At 30.3% G+C, this 26,319-nt stretch overlaps 2 protein-coding genes across 7 annotated transcripts; both read left to right on the top strand.

The window, feature by feature from the left end:
• The first annotated feature begins 1,968 nt into the window (after positions 1-1,968).
• LOC136272653 (uncharacterized) lies at positions 1,969-10,244 on the top strand. Of its 4 annotated transcripts, none has more exons than XR_010710640.1 (8): positions 1,969-2,162; positions 4,354-4,434; positions 4,548-4,796; positions 4,899-5,003; positions 6,580-6,693; positions 6,960-7,249; positions 8,104-8,202; positions 8,332-10,244. XR_010710640.1 is itself a non-coding variant. In XM_066074614.1 (8 exons), exons 1-8 carry the CDS (start codon positions 2,160-2,162, stop codon positions 8,413-8,415), a joined length of 933 nt encoding a protein of 310 aa, XP_065930686.1. In that variant the 5' UTR covers positions 1,989-2,159; the 3' UTR covers positions 8,416-10,244. The 4 variants fall into 4 exon arrangements, 3 of the variants coding, with proteins under 3 accessions (XP_065930687.1, XP_065930686.1, XP_065930688.1); XM_066074614.1 differs by having other exon boundaries at positions 1,989-2,162; positions 6,960-7,157; XM_066074616.1 differs by having other exon boundaries at positions 1,992-2,162; positions 4,945-5,003; positions 6,960-7,157.
• A 5,883-nt stretch (positions 10,245-16,127) lies between these two features.
• Positions 16,128-26,317, top strand: LOC136272652 (uncharacterized). Of its 3 annotated transcripts, XM_066074612.1 has the most exons (8): positions 16,152-16,281; positions 16,886-17,017; positions 19,517-19,581; positions 19,911-19,964; positions 20,245-20,298; positions 24,274-24,315; positions 24,544-24,642; positions 26,183-26,317. In XM_066074612.1, exons 3-8 carry the CDS (start codon positions 19,561-19,563, stop codon positions 26,243-26,245), a joined length of 333 nt encoding a protein of 110 aa, XP_065930684.1. In that variant the 5' UTR covers positions 16,152-16,281; positions 16,886-17,017; positions 19,517-19,560; the 3' UTR covers positions 26,246-26,317. The 3 variants fall into 3 exon arrangements, with proteins under 3 accessions (XP_065930683.1, XP_065930684.1, XP_065930685.1); XM_066074611.1 differs by lacking the exon at positions 16,886-17,017 and having other exon boundaries at positions 16,128-16,281; XM_066074613.1 differs by lacking the exon at positions 16,886-17,017 and having other exon boundaries at positions 16,154-16,286.
• Positions 26,318-26,319: the final 2 nt, after the last annotated feature.

The raw sequence follows: 26,319 nt of genomic DNA, 5'->3' as shown, positions 1-26,319 counted from the left end.
CTAAGACTACTTTTTCCCTTGTGAACAACTAGTACTGATGCAGTCATTATGAATGAATTAATTTCATAATGTTGCTATTGTGAAAATGACACTCAAACTTTTTTTTTATCAAAATAACAGACTAGAATACTTATAATGATAACACGAGGTTGTGTATATGATAGGGGATGGTGAGGAAAGACGAGCGCATATCTGACCAAGACTAAATGAATGATTAACAAATTTAGCATTTCCAGTTAGTTTACATGCTTCTACATGTAAAGATAATGACAAGGAAATTAAAAAAAAGAGATTGATAGTTAATAATGATTTTTGTTAAGAAAAAAAAATTAAGAGCTTCTAACATTTATATATTTTTGATTATATTTATTAATAAACAGACAAATTCATATTTATTAAAAAATCAATCATTATAATGCTAGAATTAAAATAAAACCTTTCTCCTGTGTATTGTGGTTGCAACCACTATTTTTATGATTTTTTTTTCATTAGTGGTTGGGGATGTATTTCATAAGATGAATCACTTTGCAACCACCATTGAAATACAACCACTATTTGAATAGATTTTTTCAATAGTGGCTGGGGATGTATTTCAATAGATAAATAACTTCGAAACCACAATTGCTTATACAATTAGTCTGTGTTTCTCCAATAATGATTAAAAAAATACATATTTTGAATGCAAAGTAAACAGTAACATTAATGGTGACGAGAGAGAGAGAGAGAGAGAGAGAGAGAGAGAGAGAGAGAGAGAGAGAGAGAGAGAGAGAGATATGTTTATTTTGAAGATTATATCTTTCTGTTTTAGAAAGAAAATATTAAATTTAAATTCGTGTATTCAATTCTTGTATTATATTTGGAAATACATAAATTATGGGAATTGATGTATGTTTTCAATTATAATAATTCCTCACATTATGTTTTATATTAGACTTTAGTATACATTTTGTGAAAAATGAAATGAAGAGTGTAAATAGTTTTGTTGCAATAAATAGAACAAATATATCATAAGAAGTAAGCATTTTTGAAATTTTGTCTGGTTATGGTCTAATGACTTCCGAAGAAGATAAAGTTTTGTTCTTAATTTGTTCTTCATAAAATGCACTTTTTAAAATTATTGGTCATGAAATATTCTATTTTCAGTTGCATAGTTATTAAAAAAAATAAATATGCATTCAATAATTCTTTAAAATAACATATTTATAAAACCATGACAAATATTCGAAACAATAACAAATTTCACACTACAAGTATTTTTTATGCCATAGTTATTATCAACATAAATGTAGTTTGATATTCTAAGAAAAACACTGAGAATGGTTAAGTGAAATATTTAGTTACTGGCTGTTTCTGTTAATATAATCACGGGTCTCTTTTAAGTTGTGTATGCAATGACTGTTATTTGTTGTGTATGAAAAATTAACCTCCATAGTTACCTTCGACATGATGCAATATTTAGACAGTTAACAATGTAAACAGGAAGTAAAAATTAATCATGAAGCCAGTTTACCACACCTATTCTCAACCCCACAATGTCCTTCAACAGATTTATTTATTACAGTTCTGGTTACCTGTTTTGCTTGAAGACAACCTTAAAGATTATAGACTCATCAAAAAATATATCATGGACAAGATTTTAATAGATAAACAAATATTAATGTGAAGTGTTGCATGAAATGAACGTTTAGAAAAAATATGCCAATTTCAAAGTATATTAGCGATGAAACAACCTACAAACCGAAATAAATACTTTCCTGGGATCACAAACATTACCCTACCTTCGAATTATCATTCAATTTCGATTCTACATAATCATCCTTATAGAATGTGACCCACTTCAATATTTTTCCTGCATTCTAAAGAATGAATAGATTGTGTAAATTGTTGTGTGTGTATTTAAAAAAAAACCTTATTTTACCTTGAGTAGTATTTGTGAAACGAAACGTGCTGGTTTTTTCTGTGTGGTGATTGTTTAAATGCTTGAATTTTAAATCCACTGCACAGTGTTTGTTTTGCATTTAAAACTAGCACAATCACGAGGCTCACACGGTAAACGCCGTGGTCTTCTTACATGCCGGTATTGATTTGGTCATAACTTCTTTTTTTATATACCGAAACTGAAGAATCTGCGCACAACCAAAACGAAAGTAGCTTCTACGATGGTGAGTATTGAAATTAAAGAGCAAACCAAGTCCATCGTATTATGGTCAAATTTGTTTACATAAGTAATACTAATAACTCATTTGTCTGAACAACCTTATCTTGTTGTTTTGGTATTTTGTCTTTGCAAGTAAATGTAAAAGAGCATATCTATTGTACGTCCAATATTTTAATCATAGACATAATATTGTTAAAATATAAACAAAACTCACACATAATTAGAACAGGTAAACAATTTTATAAATATTTGAAATAGTAACTTTGTTAACTTGAGTTGTTTCAACGCTTTATATATATATATATATATATATATATATATATATATATATATATATATATATATATATATAAACATCTATTGAACGTCATATGATATATAAAATAAGATTGCTGCTATTAACGTTTGTAATGATAAAGAAAGAAAAGCAAGTATGCAACATAGGGGCTCTATTTAAAGTAAAAGTAGAATTTGATTTTAACACATATTTGAAAAGGGAGTCAAAGTAAAGTGCTGATGTTTACAATATAATTATGAACTATGATTACTATATAATTACCTTAAGATAAAACTGACCACAATTATTATTATGTTGTAATATACTATATATAGCAACTCTTTTATGTATTTTTTGTCTGTCAGACGTAAAATGTCATCTTATAATTGTGGTTAAATGGGAATATATACTTACCAAAACGGTACATTAACAATACATAAACAAGTATAAACTTTTGTATTCTTAGTATTTCATCATCAATTGATTGATTACTTTTTAAAACGATAAAATAACATCAAGGTAACATAAGGTATATAGCACACAACAAAAAAAATGAAAATAATCTGCGGAAGGATGGTTCTGAGATCTAAGCAGTATTCTTCGTAAAAGACATAAAGCAAGATAGTTATGAATACATTTGAGAAAGCCTCTTCGTTGAAAGCAAAAAGGTATTAAAAATTTAAATAAAACAGGGATCCATTTGTACATCTAACTCTATTACATAACATTTCTTACACAATATTCATATTTAAATCATATTGTAATTAGTTTGTGAAATTTGCTATATTTACATCCTTTCTAGAATACATAAGATAAAGATATTTTATTACTGAGTTAAAGGATTTGGAAAGATACTTAAAGTATCCCACTTTTCACTGTCTGTATCAAGAATTTCTTGAGAAGTATATCATTGAAATATGTAGACAAAACACATTTAAAAAATACAAAGATAATGAGAGGTCAGTGTTCAACCCTCTGATTTATGGCCAATTAATGTTGACCTTTTTGCACCTTAAATGCGACTTTAGTCTTATCAGGATTTGTTGTAATTATTTTGCTTAAGTAAACTTTTTTTTCTTAAAATGTTGTTTTTAATCAAGCATAATGGTCATACTGAATAGAAGGATTACGAAGAGAAAGTTTGTACGAAGCTGCATTAATTTTTGTGATACCTTTTTGCACCTAAAAAAGACAATTTCTATAATAGTTACAATTTGATTTGAAATAACATTTTGAATATATCGAATTTTATAAGATTAATCCAGTTTGCCTAGATTTGTATTTAGTATCATTTTGACATAATAAAACATGGGGTCAGTGTGTAAAAGATGTAAGATATATGGCTTCAAATGTAAACTTCTACCAAAATTTGGCTTAAAAAAATTCAGCGATTTCTATATATTTGCATAATTGTATGCTAAACATATGTAATTCTCTCAAAATTCAGTTTTGTACAAGTCATACAGGTCCTATAGAACATGCCACATACCTATCAAATGTTTAAAATGTGAATAATGTATAAAGTATAATAAAAAGAAAAGTATATTGAAAATTCATAAAATTGCTTGTTTCTGTCATTTTTGACTAAAAAACCTTCCGCAAGAGAAAATAGTTCCCACCAAAACTTGTTTGTTTTCTGAATTCAAATGGATTTTCTTTATAAACGTTGTGAAATTATGAAATGATGATCTCTCTGTGAGGTTTAGATTAATAAAAATCACATTCTTTTAAAATATAATGAATACTGTGCAATGAAATCAAAACGTGAGCAGTGATACACCTTAAATTGTATTTTTTTTTTCAATGTATGTTCCTTTCCTAATCATGATAAGGGTATTAGGCGATAATTTAATCTAAACAACACTGAATTTAATTAGAATTCAATAACCTTATAATGAAATGTACTTTTTTTCTACAGGAAAAACTTACGACGGATTTATGCAAAAACTTAGAAATCAGAACAATTCATACCTTGCTTGCTTTGAAAGGAGTTCTTATGGTATAATCAAACGCTAATAAACTTATTTATAGTTGATACATATGTTGAAATAAATTACTAATTGGATATATCTTACCGTATGGTGGTAACGAATGGTTACAATACTTTTTAAGGTTGCAGCTATTGTGCTGATATCGTCTACTGAAGAGATTTCAACAGTCAAACCATGTCATTTAAAAAAGGTGCTTGAGTTTCTCAGTGTGGATAATACCTCACCCTGTAAATACGATGACATTAAGAATGATTCAACCGATATCCGCAATTGGGGAATATCACTATTAGTTCTGAGTTCAATAATGTTCCTGTTGATCCTCAATTTCACGTGGATACTTAAAAACAATATAATCAGCATACACTTTGCAGTAAGTACACAGAAAATATTTATGGTAATATATCTTTGTTGTTGTCTCTTTTATCAACTAACCTAAATGCTTTGTTTTGTTGCTAGATATACTTTTTCATAGCTTGTAGGAATAGTTGTCCTTTGGATTTTTTCTATCATGTATGCAGGCAAAATGATAGACTTCTACAAAGAAATAGTTGACTCCAAAGAAACACAAAAGGATTCGGTTCGTATAATTTCTTAATTACAATACATATCTTTGCATATAATAGTGTATGATGCACATAAATCATTAATTTAGATTATTGTTTGTTGATGTATATTGGGATTCAACATATCTCAGTATTTTTTTTATTTTATTTACAAAAATGTAGAATATACTTATTAATATCAGATGAGTCTAAGGTTTTTCTATCGATGTATTTGTTTAAAAAAAATTAAGACTTAATTTATTATAAATTTGTTGCACATTTCCTTTCCAATGTTTTTTTTGAAAATGTGTTTACCTATAAAGTTTAAAGCTGAACACTGCTCGTAAATAGGCACCGTCTCACATATATATGGGTTGCGTTTAAGATCGTAGCTGCTACGTAGGGCTACGGAGTTGAACGGTAAGCTAGCCTAGCCGCTAGGTAGATATTCGTAGCTTAAATATTTTATGCTAAGCATCGAATTCAAGATGGCCACCTTAGTAACAACTTTAACATTTAATCTATTTATCTAGTGATATTTTATGTATCCTTCAAGTGAAAATAAAATATGTATATTTACATTTTCCAGTGTCTTTTCCTGTGATAACACTACGTATCGATTTTGTACTATAAAACCCATAACTTCAAATGAAGCCAAATTGAGGTGCCAGCGGAGTTTGCTTATTTATATTTCAATATTTAATCGAAAGATGGTTTAAAATTATATAAATATAAGTAGTAAGGAATCATTCTTTGGATATTATGAGGTGATAATTTCGGTCGGGGCGTGATCAAATCTATTATCGGGCTTAATTAGATTTGATCACGCCCCGACCAAAATTATCACCTCATAATACTCAAAGAATGATTCCTTATTCCTTATATATTTCCGCTTGAAATTAACAAACTATGTCAATGTACTAAGTCTTAAGTTGTATATGTCCAACTTTAAATCAGAGACTTAGCCGCTAACCTACCAATAGAGCTAGATATCTACGACATAGCGGCTAGGCTGCATTCTACGATCTTGAACGCAGCCCTGTTATACAAACCCTTCGATGTCGTTACACCCGATTGCACACCTGAAACTCGTGGCAGACATGTAGTATTCCTTTCGTGGTCTTTGGAATTTATGCATTTTATTCTTATTTTATGTGCATACAGTAAAACACGCTTATAACGAAGTCCCAGGAACGGGCAATATTACTTCGTCATAAGCGTAATATGTTATATCCGTCAAGTTTACAACATGAAATAGAGACTTGGGGAATGAAATTCACTTCGCTGTAAGCGTCAATTCATTATAAGCGTGTTCGCTATAACCGTGTTTTACTGTATTCTGTTTGTAAATTATATTTTGACCAGTTTAATTGATGTTAGTATTCTCCTGGCTTGAAAATAGTGCGTAAAACTTGATAATTTCATCGCTACCGAGTAACAGGCGAGGCAAGATGTACGTCCACACAGGTGGGACTTCTACATCAAAATACTTTAATCTCCTAATAGGTCTCAAGCTTATAAAGGGGTTGTAGGGATAACGGTAGTGAGAGAGAAATATGGCGGACAGTGCTAATTTACAAGCGGTGTTCATCTTCAAGGCTTTTTTTTCAGAACTATGCCCAAATAAAATCAGCAATGATAAATCGACTTCAGGACAGTTATACTTCCGATAATCTTACAAATGGGGGTGCAATATCTAATAATTGGAACAAGTTCTTCATTGAGGTAAAAAACTTACCATGATAAGTTAATTATTGAAAAGCTTAAAAACTTGAAAATTGTTTAAATATATACAATCTTTCTTTACACAAAAGCGCAAAAGCGCATGTATAAGATATCAGATCAGATAAAAGTATCAGAAGTCTGATCAATTAGGTATATTAGTCAATCAACCTATAAGTTTGTTTTATTCTTACGAACCATTGTGCTTTCTTCTACACTAAAGAACTTCTTTTTTGACTCATTGTTCAATTTTGGGAATATGAATCAAGTATGACTGCTGTGCTGTAAACCAAGTCCAAGGAACCACCAACGACTTTGACAGCACTCCGTGGTGTACTACTTCCGGTTCATGTCAGACAACGGCCTCCCAGATCCCAAAGACCTGCTGTAATTATGTTACGGAAGAAGATTATGGAAATGCACCGATCGCCTGTCATTCCTCAGTCAATCCTGGAACCTTTAAATCTGTAAATGTTAATTATGTTTCGCCAATTTCTGCTAAATACCGTATAGCCGTACTTGGGGGCGGGTCATACTTTTTCGGATTTGGACATATAAGGTATATAATTAATTTTGGCAGAGATAATTTTTGTAAATACTGTTTCGTTAATTAAAAGTCAATTCAGTTCATGAAGTTAATACACTACAGTCAAAATCCTAAGTCACAATTTTAAGATGATATAATGTGGTGTCCAATCCTGGGATCACATCCTTCAACATTTTAACAGGTATAGCTAAACAGTACTTGATATATGGCTGAAAAAAGTATACCTTATTAACTATTAATTTTAATTACATCGTTAGCGACGCAATTATCTGCATCTGGCTAGATGTTAGAGCATGTCTTCTAAAACAACACACTTGAACAGTGAAAAATGATATAGTGTGTAAACAATGAACTTCTTATTTATAGTAAAGTTTAGCTTTTATTTATTTACATTTGTTTGGTATTGATCAAGAGTAAATGCACATTTGTATTTGCAACACTGTGTGTCCTTTTTCATTATGCTTAATTAAGAATTAATAAAAAAAAAGTATGTAGAAATTATCTCCAACACTATATGTTTGTCTACAAAATCTACATAGAAGTACTTAAATTTGGTGATTTTAATTTTGATGAATTTTCAATAATCAACAAAATTGACCAAAATTATAAACCCGCCAAAAAAAACCCCAGGCTATGCGGTATCGTATGCTACAGTTTGAAAACAAGTGTGCTAGAACGTTAATGAAATCAAATACCATTTGTTTGGTATATAAAACAGACTTAGTTGTGAATATGAGAGATTAATTTGGGAGGAATGTGTCATAATGTCTTCTTTGTTATAGCAATTTAATTTTTTCTTGAAAATATAATAAATAGCAAGACAATGAATTATACATTTTATAAATGCATTACTCTTAATAATATAGAATTGCATGGCCCCCATCAAGAAACTTAGCACTATAAACATTGAAGAGTGTGAAATAAGCCTACTACTGATCACATTACTGACAATTGGGATTTTGGAGGTAAGTTTGTTGAGATCGAAGTAAGAGTTATTAGATACTGTGACAATCAATATATTGTTATTACTTTAAATAACTGTGTTTAATACATTAATTATTTTTTTATTTAAAAAAGAAACCTTTTCTTTTCAGATTGCTGAATCATGCAATGAATTAATACTGATAATAATGTATGTTTGTTGTATTCGAATGAAAATACATGTATGCCCTAAATAAATATCAATACTGAGTATTAAATGAATGATGAATGGTAAAACCAAGTAAACTCAGTAACCCATATCAATGACAGTTTTTAATTAATGCAACTGAAGAGCGTCACATTTTTTAACATTAGATATTTGCTAAAATAATGACACAAAAAATGTTCAATTTTCAGAATGTAATCTGTATTTTGAAAGACTTAGTATTGTAATATAAGGACAAATGGAACTATATATAATACAATACAAATGCACTTTTCTATAATTATTGTATTTTAAGATTTATTTTAAATGATTGTCAGATCTCTTTTTGCATTGCTTGTTATTACATAGTTAATTTGATAATATAAATAAAACATTTGACACATTCAGCAAAAGGCCACAGATCGCGTTGATTTTTTTATCATCATAAAAAGGCCATCGCTGCCATATTAGATTTATTAAAACCAGTCAATTTGCCTGGAGTTTTGCAAAAATCATAATGATTATTTTTAATTGAATCCCCTGAATCTATTAACTTTATTTTGAGAATGCGCATTAGTGTGAGAATTTATCGTACTTGTATAAAAAGAGGAAGCAAAAAGACCGCTTCAAGATTACTGCTGGAGAGCTGTGTTTTCTCGCACCCCCATTTTAAACGCACGGACACTGCGCTTCAGGTTTGTTCACGTTTTGCACACATTTGAAAATTAGGTATCTAAAAAATGTGCGCGAAATGGGAATTTGACAAGGTGAAATAGTACTAGTTGCTTAAATATTAGCGAGCGCAGATCGCCGGCGCGCAGCGCCGGAACGAAGCGAGCTCTACCGACAAGGCGTGTGTGAATAGAAAATTCGGACTAGTTGCACATTCATTCAACGGATTTTTTTGGCGTCAGTAAATCGGACCAGTAATGCATTGTTTTTATCGTCCCAGTAGTTCCCTGTAATCATGGCATTTTTTATCACTTCACACTCTCACGAGAATCAGCAAGACAATATAAAAACAATAACGATGTATACGACATACAGTCAATAGTACTTTTAATGTTTACCTCAGTACACTCTCAATCAAAAATAATCGAGTGACGTCACAAAGGTTTACACATTGATCCGATATATTTTTTCGGCATTCAGTAAATTTTGACCCACAATTCATAGTACCAATGGTTTTCAACCTCACGTTCCAACCTCACGTTCTCCCGAGAATCAAAGCAAAACCTTTGAAAAGCTTATAAGATGTGTAATTTTAAGAACATCATGCTTTTTAAGTAAATAAAACAGTATACTTCGCATACTTTTATTTCTCATGGGAGTTTTAAAGAGTAAGACGACACCTAACCAACGTCAGCTTTGACGTCACAATAAGCACTGATAAGGAGAAATTGCTCTAACTGAAGATATTGTAAATCTGCTGAAATGACCAAAATCCTCTCAAAATCTTGCAAAGGCTAAGCTAAGGAACAGCTGACGAATAAGGACATTTCTTCAGATACAGGAAACTAACATTTGATTTATTCCTTCGATGTGTGGGTTGCCCCATTTTGAGGCAATCAAAATACAGAACAGAAACGGATTTTTAATGCCAAATGACAAAGTTATAAACCTTTAAACTCCAAAGGCTACTGTGTGAAATCTTTGGGTTTTTCCCCAAAGATGGCGGCCAAGGGACATAACTTTTGTAAAGTGTGGATTGGTCTATACGTAGCAGCGCCTTTTTAAAAGGGGGTGGGTGGGTTGATGGCAGCCTCATCCCAAAAATCTTTGAAAGCAAAGAGAAAAAAAAATCATGAACATTCTAATCCTTCAGCTCTTTAGCAGTCCAATGGTTTCTTTATTTTCACTTCCATTTATTATATGCAAGGGGAGGGGGGGGGGGGTTACACCATGTTCTTTTAATATGATAAGCAAATATCTTTAAGCGTAAATTAAAAAAAAATAAACATTAATTTTGTTTAAAAAGTGGAGGGGGCAAATCCATGGTAAGTCGATTTTCTATGTGTAAATTCAATTTGACAAAAATGAAATATTTTTTTAGCAGGGGGGGGGGGGGGGGGGGGCTCTATGATGAGTCAAGTTTTATATGTAAGTTTAAGAAAAAATGTCTACTACAAAAAAGGGGGGGAATGAACTGACGTTACAATCACTTTAAAAGATACAGTGCAATTAATATTTTATATATTTAAATCTTTATTATTTGTCAGCATTGTATCTGAGATTAAACTACTGTTCTACATATAAATAAATAAATAATAACAAATCTTATAAACGTTGAATAATGAAAATTTACTGAAAAATAGGTATTTTTTTGCATTCAAATTTCACGTTGTTGATTTTATTTTATTGATTTATTATAATTCATTGCTGTGCTCGCCCCAACGGTCGCAATGTATATGAAATTGGCAATAAAATCAAGAACACTGGTCATAGACATTTTATGTATTAACTACATGTATACGTATACTGAATGTTGTTTATACTACAAAATATAGTCACCTTATAAATAAATGCAAACAATAAATAATATTGATAATTTTATATTTGGATGGACATTCTATAACAGGATAATATGTTTAGCTTGGATGAGGAGCAATCTTCAATGATATACAGTCATTTGGTGGTATTGTTAATCGCACCGCCTTTCGTGTTTTCAACCGTTTGAAGTGTTGCTTTGCAATATACAAAAACAGTAAAAGATGAAACTACCCTAAAGTACTAATTTATCTGTTACAAGTTAGAAGAGAATATCACACGGTAATAGTTGATTAAATAAATGTTTTACTGACATTAATGGAGGGAATTTGTCTAGTGTTAATGTTGTGTAATATTTTTCATTTATGCTGTGCCCTAAATAATCTACGAAATTGACAAACTGTTCGATAAATCGTCAATTTTTTATGCTTTAAAAACTGTTAGGATCTTTTCACAAAACCGATCTAATGTAGACCTAATTAATGTATTTTCAGTCCTCTTCAGTTTGGGTACTATATCGAATCAATATTAAAATTATTGTTTTTGTCGGAATGTTTTGTGCCAGTTTAGGTACTGATTTATATTCACCAGAAATGGACAAAAATGTTGAAGTTAAATCATCTATCATTGTTTCTCTTATCAATGAGCGGACATTTAACAATAAAATATTATAATTTTTATGTTATTACATGAAAAAATGACACAACAAAATATCTGTATTCTTCTGGTTTCATCGTTACGCTGATAAAACTAAGGTAAAAATCCAGGTAAAATCTTGGATTGAAAGCAGAAAGCTTTCCCAACACAAATCACACCTATTGTTCTATACCCAATTATCAAATGTGTGCAAAACGGTTACACACCTGCGTTACAATATCCTAGTCCTAATAAGTAAATGCAAGTTTAACTTCGATGTAAACAAACAATCTTGCCACGCTATGTAAACCACTATAACACTGTAACCGTAAGTATGTGCCTCAGTGTCTGATCTGTATTTCAGAGACGAATGTCTGTTTTAGATCAGTTACAAATGTGTAGTCTTAAAAGGAGAAGTAATTGTCATTCCAAAGTCAATGCAATATGAAAACTGGCAAAAACTCTACACGGGTCACCCAGGGGAAGAGAAAACCCTAAGACGGGCCCCTGACTTTATGTTTTAGCATGGTATATCGCAGCAGATACGTGATATGATTCTTACTTGCACTAAATGCCTAAAACCTTGTAATTCAAAACATAGGGAGTTTTTGACCATTGCAGATGTTCCTGAAAAACCATGGGATTGTGTGAAATTTTTTGCTCTACAGTTAATTGACATTGTTTGTATACAATGTGGTTACTTGAAATTGTGTAATCAATGTTGATTTCAAGTTTTTTTTAAAGGGACATTTTATGTTATAAAGAAATAGTCTGTGTACAAATTTATTTGCTTACTGAGCATCCACAAATAAAACATTTTTTCAAAGTTAGAAATGGCGTTATTTGTTACGTGCTGAAATCCGCTAGCATCCGTGGCCCATCATACCATAACAACATGCTTACAAAAAAATAATTCTGGTGTTTTTTAAACTTTGATCAATCATTAACTAGAAGAAGTTGAAAAGACAAATCTTTTCAACGAGAATCTTCGCGAGACCTGCATATGTTTTGTTTATAGTAAACTAGATGATAACCCGCGCAAACGCGGGAATTGACACTTTACACAATATTATCATTTAATGCTAAATATATTGAACAATACTTTGTTCATTGTTGTATATACTTTGTCCAATATTTTCCTTATCTTATTTTTTTAATTGAATTAAAAAACAAACTGATTTTTATTGTATTTATTTCAAACCAATGAATGGGTTGTTAGTGTATCTTTAGGTCAATTTTAAATAAAATTTCTATTACACTCCTAAAAAAAATTCCAGATAAAAACAATCTGGAGAGGGAGGGGGTATCCCCTTTAAACTTCCCCTTATTAAAAATACATCATTTATCCATGTAGACGTAGAAAACAATAATCTGTTTACAAATTAATGTCTGAGGTTTACAACCAATCTGTCGTGGTATGAAAATATATGCAATTAAAACACTCTATGTTGTGCGTTATTATCTATTTGCATGCGTACTTTTAAACTTGCCCGATGGTTATCTCGCCCTACACTTTCCGCCATGATGTCAATAAAGCAACCCGTTTCTGAACACTTCGCTCAAGAAAGTTCTAACGTCGTAATAAATGTTCCATTTTATTTATCAAATGTTTGTATTAATCGACGTCGGATCGAAGGTATTTGCTAGCGATGCATATAAACTCGTCCTACACTTTCTATCCCGTTCTTTTACCAGAGGTCGTGTTTCGCAAGCGACAGAGTATCAAAACTAAAATCGCCCACTAAAGAAACGAATTGACTCATTTTATTTTTTTGACATTTTTCAAATCTTAACTTCTATGTTTTCTTTAAATAGACTCACGGTAAATATATTCACTCTTTACGTTATCTTCATTGTTATTGCATTGCAAGTATACATTTTGATCAAGACTATCCCTGAATTGGATCCGCCAAAGCTTGTCCACCACCTTACTCTCATTTTTGCTTTTTCGGGCATGTTTATCGAAAATGAAAATAGGTTTTTGATTAATTTCACAAAAATAACTTATCAGTTAAAATTCAATTATACCTTCGGACATATTCACACGTGTGTTGAAATACCAAAGGTGTAAGCAAGTACTCTGGTGCAGGCATTTTGTAGTTTATTTGCAAAATGCCTTAATTCGCATGCTTAAAGAGACATGGTCACAATTTTGGTCAAGAAGTATTTTTCCAATTCTAATGTTAACAATGCTTCATTTGACTGTAATGGGAATTTTCTTAGCTTAGAAATACTAAATAACATGAAAGTGAATACAAATTTTATTGAATATGCAGGTCTAAAAAAAGCTGTAAAAAAACACATAGATAATACAGATATGAGCAAAGAACATGGACCTAAAATTCCAAACTCTATTTATCTTTTTTATAGGAATACAAAAGGATGTAAGGAAATGTATAACATTTTAATTGAAAATAAAAAAGAACCGATAACATCATCAATTAGATGGAGAGATCTTGGAGAAAATTTCACCGATTTAGAATGGAATAGAATCTACTGTCTCTGTTTTAAAGCGGTCCAAGAAAGTAAACTCAACTGGCTTCAATATCAAATTTTACATAGAATTATACCTACAAATTATTATCTGCACAAGTTGAAATTAATTGATTCTCCCTTATGTAGCTTCTGTAAAACAAATATTGAAACAATTGATCATCTGTTTTATGAATGTTTCTATGTAAAAGAACTATGGTGTAATATTGAAGAATGGTTTTTAAATCAATTTGATATTTCCATAGTTTTTGATAGGAAATCTGTTTTATTTGGTAAATTTCTAAAACAAAGCATCTATAAAATGTATAATTTAATATTGATGGTTATTAAATGGTATATTTTTGCTACCAAATATAACAAAAACCCTCATCTAAGTTTTGAATTAGTAAAACAAATAATAAAAAACAGGATTCTGCTTGAAAAATATATGCTATTGAAAAACTGTAGATACTCAGATTATGAAAACCACTGGCAAACAATTTGTGAGAAATTATAACAAGTTTTATGACATCTGTGATTGCTTAAACTATTCTTTCTTTTTTTAAAATTATATTGACTTGAACAAATATATTGATAATGTACCCCCCCCCCTTTTTTTCTTTTGTATTTTTGTATCTTCTTCTGTATCTCTCCCTTTTTCTCTTTTCATTTACTGCTATCATCTATTTATTTATTTTTTTCTTCAAAAAAACACGTTTTTACACTACACAGCTAATATGTTTTCTTTAGATTAATAAGTTATTACAATATGTAGAATCTTGAAATGTATGAAATATGTCTGAAATATGTGTGTATGTGGATTTATGTGTAAACAAAAATAAAAAAATTAAAAAAAAAAAAAAAAAAAAAAAAAAAAAAAAAAAAAAAAAAAAACAATGCTTCAGAAAGGCATGTTCAATGGGTAAACAAAATTTTATTGTCATTTGTTGAGTTAAATGTGAGTTACAATTCTTTGCTATGTAAACAAAGATTTACATTACATTTACATTACAAAGGTTTACATTTTGAATGTTGAAGTAGAAATCGCAATTTTAGACCCAACATGAATGTGTTAATTTTTAGAAACTGTTTATTTATGCTAAAAATAAATCAGCTTGAGAAATATTTTTACTGGTATATAACCTTTGTAAACAAAAACAGGACACGGGCCTTGTTTACATAAAAAAGAATTATAAGCTCTGTATCTTGTTTAATACTTAACGACTAACTCTCAAATTTCATTTGATCATTAGAAATGCATTTCTAAAGCATTGTAAATATTAAAAACAGAAAATAGAATTTGTGATTATGTCCCTTTAAAAGAACAGAAGGCGGAACCTCGCCACACATTGCGATGTATGTATTTTTGGGTTATATATAACTATCAATTTCAATGAAATAATTTGACTGATTACATGGAGAATTTGTAATTTTCTGAATGTTTATACATTTATCAGAAGTACAAAAATACCAAACCCGATTGGAACATTTTTCAAGTCGAATTTTTAAATAAGATACACCGTATTGCCTCTTTAATTAACATATTATTATATTAAAAGTGCTACGACGTGGTATTTTTTTCTGATTTCGTTACGATCGTTACAGATCATTGATGAGAAAAGTAAAGAAATGCTAAATCAACAACATGCTTTTTTTTAACTGATTGGATACTTGCCAAGTTAGAAACAATGCGATGTATGGTGCTCTTGTACTAAAATTAAAATAAACATTGAGCAAAACGGAGTGCAATGAATATCAAATATATGATTTTTAAAGGTTTGGTTATTTTTTGTTCTTGCTTGGTAAAAGTGAACAGATAGGGACATTTACAACGTTGGCAATAGAGTAAAACACAAACGATATTAAACCAAATGATGCGCTCTATTTAGTTTATCAGAAAGATGCAAATTTTGCAATTATATTCGGCAAAGAATCCTGGAAGATATAGCATGTTGCTATCTTTTTTTGATTTTTTTTTTCTGTAATCGTTTTTATTTGTTTAATTTTATAACAAGCTCCGCGTGAAATATCGCGACAACTATTTCATTCATTATTATCCCATTCTGTTTAACTTTTATACATGTATTTACGATCCCTACTGCGTAGTTTTTTTTAACCACAACCATGTCACTATTGTGTTTGGTAGTTGCCTTGGTGCAATTGCGTAAATCCATTGATTTTCATCGAAGCTTTACAAAAACAAGAACACATTTTGCACAAACACAAAACGAAAGTAGAATTTAAAACAAGAAAATAATACTTGGTAAATACGTTTGATGTACCACTAAAGGAAATTATCAAGAGGACTCTAAGGAATATTAGGGTATGGTGTGACAAATTCCTATCATTTCTTTATTTTCTGTATGTTTATTTTGTTGCGCGACGTTTCCATAGTAAATATAATGTTTAAAAGCTTAGCACATTAACATCACCAGTTAGAAAACGTTAATGGTCACCAGCCATATTGCGAATGCTGATAACATTTCGTGTACTGCTTGTTTTTGAAAATTAATTTGACACATAGCTTACCTTCAAATAATACGTTAGGCATTTGTTAATGTAGTATTTAAATATAAACATCATCTATTAGGGAATGAAACACTTCTTAATTCTTTTCAAACGCTTTCTTTCGTTGGGGCATGACAATGTAAAAGCACAGATGTGTTATACAAATTGCATTAGATATACATGTACCTGAAACAATTTATTTGAGAGCTTGATTATCAAATTTTATTTGTAAACACCTGACGAGATTCACATCTTTTTTTTCTCAGGTTTTTGAAAATCAAGGGTGTTATTGCGTGTAAAATTTGATTTGTCATATTAAATAGCCATTTCCTTCATTTTACTAAATAATTGTAGATGTTATAAATTTTTTGTTTTTAATTTTCCATCTGAAATTCATGACAAATTTATCATATTTTAAGGCATTATTTTCATTGAAGTAGACTAGTGAAGATGCCATCAACAATGAATATTTTTCAACTGGAATTCACCAAAACGAGTCACAAACCCAAAGAAATCATTTCACTAACATGTGTTATTGCAAGTGTGGGAAGGTGAATATTACACTACAGTATTTAATGACTAAAAAGTGTTTTTTCTAGATCAACGTTGAAGCAAACATATTTTGATTAAGAAGAAAAATACTAATATGAAATGAATAATATCTGGAAGAGTTTAAAACAAATTTTGTAATTTGTAAACCAAGAAGTTTCATTTCAATTAAAACAATTAAAAAAATCTGTCTAACGTGTTATCTCTTAGTTTTATCTATATAGTTTCTTACTACATTTATATAATGCTAATAAATATAAAAAAGTTAGTAAAATTTCTATAGAACGGCATTGTTAAGTTACATTTAGGGGATAAAAATCGCACTGCTGACTCACATGAGACAAAGTGATTTCATTACGATAATGTTGCAAAAATTAATTGAAAAAAAATAATTTCATTCTTACTTGAGCAGGTGTTTTTATAATAGGAGGCTATAATAAGCACAAAAACACCAACAGCAATTAACAAGCCATGAAGTTTGGAGATGTAAAAGTAACATAGTTTATTTTGACTTGTATTCATCTTTATTAATGCCTCCTGTTTTTACTTACATCATTTTCTTTCGAAAATATTAATAATTTTCATGTAAATGTAATGTAATTAATGTTAAGTGAAATGTAAATAAGTATGCAAATCAATAACGGCGGTCAGAAGCTTTTATACAAACATTTTAATTGCCGAGATCATTTTATTTTGTCTATAAATGTTAGAATTTTAGAAAAAATTTACCATCAAAGAAAACTAAGTACGGCCTTTACGTATGGATGCAACGAATAATGTTGAAAGTGTGGTGAATCTTTCAAGTTCACAGTGTACCAATATTAATGAAATGGGACTTTTTAACAACACCTAAAGACTAAGGCGTAGTCATGGACATCGGTCTTATAACAAAACAATTATACACGATCTTTTTTTGATTCATTATTACCTTACGTAAATAAATAATTGAGTCTCTATTACATTCGCACCAAACATTACTCTGTCCCTTTGAAAGTTAAACAATCTTTTTGAAAAAGTCAAGGAAAAACCGCTTTTTGATTTGTCTACACCCGAATACAGACTCGGATCAATGATTATCAATATTGCTTATTATCGGCTTTTTAATCCTACACAAACAGAAAATACTGATCATGCACCACGTTATATTTTCAAACTGCAGTATGCCAACATGGGAATCGATGCCGTTAATATAAGCAATATTCTTAGTAAAAAAAAGTTCAGTCCTGCATACCACCATATTTCAAGATAAAGCTTACCCCTTGTATTTGCTACAATTATACTTGAACTATTGCTTTCAAACTCTCAAATTACAAATAAACTCTACAAGACATTAATATCGAACTCTACAGGACCTTAATATCAAACATCTAAAAGATAATCCTCAAACGTGTTCATGTTCTTCTTTCACTACAGCTATAGTCCTGCAGGACACGTTATTACTGGTGATGTTAATTAGGTTAACAACGAAGACCTAAGATCACTTATATGAAAGGACCAAAATTTAGGGAGCTTATGTCGTTCACGTGGCGTCGTCATTTCATACATATCATGCATTCTGTTGAAGATTACGCCAAGCGATGGGCAACATCTGAAAAAGACCTTGATACCTAGTCATAGTGGGTTAAAAGCATCAGATGTATATCAAAATCACTTATTAAACGACTGAGAGGTCAAATGAAAACCAAATATCCTTCTGTTTTCAAAGCAGAAGTGAGAAAAGAACTTGATAGATTGCACGATCAGTAAGTACTGGCCCTGCTGATAAGGCGGGTAACAACATTGTCCCCGTTTATAAGTCACATTATATTAATTGCATTTTCAAAGAACTAGGTTTCGATTCTACGCATGGTTATCCTACTTACACTCATAGCAGTCTTTCCAAGCAGGAAATACTTCAAAATCAAATCGGTGATGGATATCTTTAATATCCCCAAACAAAATGAATTAGATTCAACAGTCAACTTTTCTTACCTATGTAACAATATACCTTCATTACCTGCATATGGTGTTTTTGTCTCTCAGTTAATTCGATACACAAGGGCATGCTCTTCGTATGAAAAGATGTTTTAAGGCGAGGCAAGCTACTGAAAACGAGTTGATAAAACAGAACTATCAACAGTCTCATTTGAAGTCAATTTTTCGTACGTTCTATGGTCGATACAACGACTTTGTCAGCAAATACAATCTTCCAATGTGTCGCATCCTGACGGACGTTTTCCATACTAATTGTTGGACCATAATTAATTACTTAATTGTCTACGGACTTCTCTGGGTTTTTTTTACCCGATTACGACAAAGAGCACACGACGGATGTGACTGGTCAGCAGAGGATGCTCACTTCTCCATGGCACCTGATCCTACCTCTATTTTTTAGAGGTCCGTGTTGCTTTGCTTTGAATTTATATTTTGTTTTACAGATTTTTGAGATGGTTGACAGTTTGTTATTGTCATTTTTTCACTTTAAATACATGTATTTTAAACAAGATTTCTTTTTATTAAAGCATTTTGTTATAACCAAAAAAGCACCACAAACACAACACTGGGCATGGCGAATGATGAAAGACAGGTAACACATGTACACATTTCATTTTTAAAACATTTCTTTAACCGTCTGAAATGTCTACTGATAAAGTATTTGTACTGTTCTTTTTTATGAGATAGGTACTTTACGAGCATGTGCAAGATGTTTTTGTACTATAGGATGTTTTGCTATCAATTAATGATAACGGCACACTGAAGAACAACTCATTAGACAACGAGTTGGAAGAAGAAAATATGAAACAACGTCTTATTTAATATCAATTCGCGCTTATTTATTGATGCATTTCTTGTTTTTCTTTTAAATATTTGATAAATAAATTACATATCATTCTGATTAAAATGCGTCTGTTATAGGACGCTGTATCACTAGAGGCGATATCGCAGAGAATTGTTCCTGAAGAAAGAGAGGTGTGTGTTAATTTTAGAAGATACAATGTTTTCAGTCATTTATTGTTTTTATTTAAGGAGAACGTTTACTCAGGAGCGAAAAATTCCACTAATAGGACGCAAAACCACTTATTGTATCCATTTTAGCCATACTATTATTGTTTCATGTTTCACTTTCAAATAACTGTCATTGACCTACTTTTTATGCTAGTGACCTCTGAATGTCTAATGAAAAATTTGATTTGTCATTGTCCGCCCATTTTTAATTCTTTATTATCTTTTTATCTTATTATATTCATAGGACAGGTTATATCAGAATACTGGGGATGGAGTAAAAAAAAGAAAGCGAAAAAAGGTTAGGACATTTGAATTACTTTTTCAATCTTTATTTAATATATTTTTTAAAAATATGATATACTCAATTGTATTTGCGTTACATTTTTGTAAAGCACACTATTAATAAAGTCATACAATATTCCGTGGAGTAATGGAGTGATACACAACATGGTTGCTTTTTCAATTTTTAAATTAACTTTTACTTCAGAACTATTTTATTCTAATATTTGGTCCCGGTGAGCTGTTTTGCATGCTTAACATATAAACACAATTTTGTGAGTCAATGATTTTAGCGTTAATAATGAAGTACTTCACAAAGGTGCAAATCTTTATGGCACCCGGGCTTTCCAGCGTATTTCTTTCGTGGTAAAACTCTTTTAGAAAAATTTTGAATTTACATTAATTGAGAAAGTAATTATTTTTTTAGTTTCATATTAGTGTCAAATTACCAAATCCATGTCTCAATACTTGATTAAAAATATTCTTCTGAGAACAAAATTTATACTTTTTTTCAAAAAACTTTTTTTCAGAGCCGACAAAAATAAGAAAAGTTATATTTAAAAGATAGAACACTTGTATATAACAAAAGAATTGACCTATAGGTCAATTGTTCGAAAAAAATCAATTTGATATTTTTTACTGTTCATATTTCTAAACCTTTCTACTTTTCGTTTAGCACCTAGCATATTGCGCTTGTAGTTCCTAAAGTAACCTTCAGAGTTGGTTAAAACATCGTTTTTGCAATAAAACGCGCTATGTTTGCGTTCATTTTTGCAAATTACAAAAACCTACAAAAATTTATATATCTTATTTGTGGTATAGTGGTTAAAAGTCTTAAACATCTTTTTAATTCCACGGTGTTAAAATTTCACGACTTCTAATTAAGTACCAATCGCAATGATTTTAATTTCACGCTGCTAGAAAATTAATCCATCAGAATATAAGCATTAAAACAAAACTTATGGTAGTATTCACGATTGGTTTAGTTTTGCGGTAGAATGATGAATCGCAAACAAAGGGAAATTAAAACAATCGTGACTATTTGCCAATCCACAGTATATTTACGTGTTTCACCTGCAAGTTTTGAATGGCTCAACTAATTTTACCGATGTCATTTACATCATATCGAAAGGTGTTTTTGTTATCCTGGTTTTATTCAACCTGCATGATTTTTTTTTTAAATTAGTGGTTTAAATAAACATCTTCGATTTTTTTTATATAGGATAGTACATATTGTATTTTACTCCGATGATCTTCTTAAATGCTCCTTTGCTCTTCAAGTTGAAGACTTTTATAAAAAATCATAGACTGAACTGAAAGCAATCAACCGTAACTATACGTTAGTTTAAACACGCTTTGTTTGGTGGGAAAAATAATTCACTCTGTGACATTATAGACAAATGTCACGTAAATTATCAAGCCGAGCAAAAACTGTTGCGTTTGCTTTTCCAGAACTTCTAAATGAAATTGTACAAAGTAGATGCAATTCGTTTCTTTGCAAAGAACATGTTCTTTGGTGACGTTGGTGACAGGAGGATATATATACACTAACACGATTCGTAACTTCAGAAAATATTTTGAAACAATTCTCAAATTCTGGATTAATCTCCTGGAATAAACACAACATCGCGTAAAACATCTGTTTCAACGAGACACATTAATAAAAGAACTTTATTATCAATTGTTGTGAAATTGATAAGTTCAAATAATATATACTTCTGATCAAAGCAAATGAATGTGTTCGTCTTGTTAATATGGATCTGTTTCATAAATTTTGAAATATCGCGTTCGAAACTAAATGAGATATATGGAAAATAAATAACCGATTTTCATGTCATTGTAGACAAGGCATATGTGATAATTTAATCATCATGATAACGTTTCTATATGGGAATGAAGTTAAATAACACATTACTTTGTTTTAGGCACTTTGTTTTCAATACAATAAAAGACAATTGATGTATATGTACATAATACGACTTTTTAAATCGCGTCAAGCGAGACTTTCGATAGTTGCTATTATGACCTTGGTTGTAAATAAACACACTTTAAGTACATGTATCGAATCATAGAAAGTCAACTAAACAATAAAATTAAAGGATATTACGGTATACGTTTACTCAAAATGAAAAAAAAAGATTCCACTGATGATAATGAAAAACCACATATTGTGTGTTACTATGACCCATCTTAGAAGTGCTATTTTACACTTTCAAAAAATTAGGTCAATGACCTACTTTTTGAATTGATTGCTATTGAATATTTTTTTTTGAAATTCCAAGAAAAATCCCTAAAAATTTTACACTATGATTGAAATTTTCTTAATTGTGAAAAAATACAAACTGCTTAACTCTTTTGAAAATGAAATACTGTTTATGAATGGCATTGACAACTAAATAGACACAAAGCATTAAGTTTTTATTCACAATTCTTATAAATATTTAAGTCAAAATTTCCTCTATCAGTTTTCGAATCCCTACCCATATTTTGATTCAATTTTACAAAAAACTGAATAATGATAATACTAAAACATTTTTAGCATTAAACTAAGTATATTGACCTTACTCTGCAGGCATAAAACTTACATGAGGTCAATAATCACAATTTTGAGACATGGAGTCTTCTTTGTTTTTAAGCATTTTTTTTTTTATTATTTTTGTAGTGTGTGCCATTTGATTATCTAAAAAGTGGGATAAAACCAACAGAAAATATGCAAAAATATTTTGAATAACAAATAAAATCTTAATTTTGAATATTAAAGGGGCCTTGTCACGATTTTGGTCAATTTTTTTTTTTATTTTTTTTTTTTTGCAATACTTTAGAAATGCATTTTCTAATGATCAAATGAAATTTAGGTCTTTAACTGGAATTTTCACTTCAACAATCAAAATGTTAACAAACGCTTTGTTTACAAAGCGAAGAATTGTAAGCTTCCTAACTCGCTTATAACTCATCAAATGACAATCAAATTTTGGTTAGATGTTAAAAATGCCTTGCTGAAGCATTGTAAACATTAAAATCGAAAAAAAATTGACCAAAATCGTGACCATGCCCGTTTAAAGTACTACCAAAAATATTTCAGTGAAAAACAAAATCTGAAAATTTGAGTCCAAATTTTCTCTGTTTTGTTTAAAGCCCAACCTTTTTTTAGCCTAATTCAAAACTTTGGTAAAAATATTGTATGGTATGTCAATAATATTTCTTCCATTATTTACTTTTATTGTTTAGAACAAATTTTACACATCACATTCGATTTTATAAATATCCGAATTTGAAAACTTAAACCCTGAGTAAACAACATCTTTAAATTAAGAAAAGCCTCTGCAACCTGTACTGTTAAGATAATGTCTGTAAAACTTTTTTTCAATCACTATACATTATTAGAACTACAACCTAAGAGAAGTCTGTGTCTGGCCTAAAATAAAAAAAAGTGAAACGGAAATTGATTTGCTTTTTGAAAAGACAGAAACCAATACCGACCAAAATCAATTCTTTTGCAATATACAAGTGATCCTTTGTACATATGTGATAGTGTGATATGATAAATTTGTTTAGTGGGAGCTTTATCAAGAATCGCATTTTTAAATCGGACTTATACCATTAGTCGTTGCAATTGCAACGTTTAATGATATTCATATTATTACGCGTCGCTTTATTATTAAAGGGTATTACAAAGCTTACAGATAAACATTAATAAAAAACTTCAGTGCTACAATTTGTGATATTCCATATTACTTATGGTAAATCTAAATATTTGACACGAGCTTAAGTATTTGTAAACTTGACTATCTTATGCAGCTTTTGCGAATTTTTTTCAAGTGAACCATGTGGTCTCTTGGCAACTTGTAATTTCAATTGGACCATTGGCCAAAAAGATTTGACATTGATGATATGATATGGAACTTTGCTTGTTTATAGTAATGGAATAGTGTTTCATGATCTATTATTCTATACAGTGATTGCAAATTTGTCTCAATTGAGGTGTTTCTTTCAGAAAAAGAAGAATATACTCCAGCAAGCTTCGAGTGACCAAGAGGTACATAGATTATCCATATAAATGCACAGCACATTTACTATCTGCTCATTACCTACCTCTACCTACCAACCCACCCACCTACCTACCAACCTAAAAACGTCAGCGAAAAACAAATGTCAAGCAGTTATATTCTATAACAATTAATTTGAAACAAGCTTTGAAGTCTTATTTGTAATGCTAAATAACTCGCTTTAAAGTCTTGTTATTTTTTTTGAAAAGTCATTGAAGGGAAACACACAAGTTGAAGTCTTTTATGCTGAAGAGCATACCACACAGATTGACGTCATTAGTATTGAAAAAGAGGACACAACAAACTCGCCACAAAAGGTAAATAATATACAATCATTGCTTTATCTTCTAAAGGATATACATATGACCTGTTGGAGTGTCCGTTTGACTGAGACAAAAGTAAAATCAATAATATTATCCAAAGCTGTATAAAACTGAAGACATGAAATATACTAACTCAATACCTATGACATTAAAAATTGATAAATTAATAAGATACTAGTAGATAAAATATATTTACATCGTCAAAAGTGACGTCAGAATATCGTTTCTATCAAAATATTGAGACGTCAAAATTCAAGTTGTATGTATCATCAACAGTATATTTCCATAGTTTAATGCAAAATAAATGATCGTTATTTCAAATCATTAGAAATAGTTAAGCTATCTTAATTAGATTTAACACCCCATTTTAAAATATATCAATTTAATCATCATTTAAGTCTTAAACTGGAATTTTCACTTCAACATTCAAAATGTAAACAAACGCATTGTTTACAAAGCGAAAAATTGTAAGCTCCCTAACTCGCTTAAAACTCATCAAATGACAATCAAATTATGGTAAGCTAATAAAAATGCCTTTCTGAAGCATTGTAAACATTAAAATCGAAAAAAAATTGACCAAAATCGTGACCATGCCCGTTTAAAGTACTACCAAAAATATTTCAGTGAAAAACAAAATCTGAAAATTTGAGTCCAAATTTTCTCTTTTTTACTAAAAGCCCAACTTTGTTTGAGCTTAATTCAATAATTTAGTAAAAATATTGTATGGTATGTCAATAATAATTTATTTCATAAGTACTTTTATTGTTAAGGACAAATTTTACACATAACATTGAACTTTATAAATATCCGAATTTGAAAACTTAAACCCTGAGTAAACAACATCCTTAAAGTAAGAAAAGCCTCTGCAACCTGAACTGTTAGGATAATGTCTGTAAAACCCTTTTTCAATCACTATATATTATGAGAACTACAACATAAGAGAAGTCTGTGTCTGGCCTAAAATTAAAAAGTGTAATGGAAATTGATTTGCTTTTTGAAAAGACAGAAACCAATACCGACCAAAATCAATTCTTTTGCAATATACAAGTGATCCTTTGTACATATGTGATAGTGTGATACGATAAATTTGTTTAGTGGGAGCTTTATCAAGAATCGCATTTTTAAATCGGACTTATACCATTAGTCGTTGCAATTGCAACGTATAATGATATTCATATTATTACGCGTCGCTTTATTATTAGAGGGTGATACAAAGCTTACAGGTAAACATTTGTAAAGAACTTCAGTGCTACAATTTGTGGTGTTCCATATTAATTATGACGATTCTTTATATTGGACACTAGCTTAAGTATTTGTAAATTTGACTATCTTATGCAGCTTTTGCGAATTTTTCTCAAGTGAACCATGTGGTCTCTTGGCAACTTGTAATTTCAATTGGACCATTGACCAAAAAGATTTGACATTGATGATATGATATGGAACTTTGCTTGTTTATAGTAATGGAACAGTGTTTCATGATCGATTATTTTATACAGTGATTGTAAATCTGTCTCAATTGAGGTGTATCTTTCAGGAAAAGAAGAAATTACTCCAGCAAGCCTCGAGTGCACAAGAGGTACATAGATTATCCATATAAATGCACAGCACATTAACTAATTACTCATTACCTACCTCTACCTACCAACCCACCCACCTACCTACCAACCTAAA

This window comes from Magallana gigas, chromosome 2 (assembly GCF_963853765.1).
Source record: "Magallana gigas chromosome 2, xbMagGiga1.1, whole genome shotgun sequence".
NCBI classification, from domain to species: Eukaryota; Metazoa; Mollusca; class Bivalvia; order Ostreida; family Ostreidae; genus Magallana; species Magallana gigas.
Note: the sequence above shows the minus strand (reverse complement) of the source record. Positions and strands in the feature narration are given on the sequence as shown.

Excerpts from the sequence above, each read along its gene's own strand:
- LOC136272652 (XM_066074611.1), top strand. The coding sequence starts at position 19,561 with ATGGCGAATGATGAAAGACAG. Across the intron at positions 19,965-20,244 it reads TTGTTCCTGAAGAAAGAGAG|GACAGGTTATATCAGAATAC; the intron begins GTGTGTGTTAAT and ends TTATATTCATAG. Across the intron at positions 20,299-24,273 it reads AAAAAAGAAAGCGAAAAAAG|AAAAAGAAGAATATACTCCA; the intron begins GTTAGGACATTT and ends TGTTTCTTTCAG.
- LOC136272653 (XM_066074614.1), top strand. Across the intron at positions 4,797-4,898 it reads TAATCAGCATACACTTTGCA|CTTGTAGGAATAGTTGTCCT; the intron begins GTAAGTACACAG and ends ACTTTTTCATAG. Across the intron at positions 6,694-6,959 it reads GGAACAAGTTCTTCATTGAG|TATGACTGCTGTGCTGTAAA; the intron begins GTAAAAAACTTA and ends ATATGAATCAAG.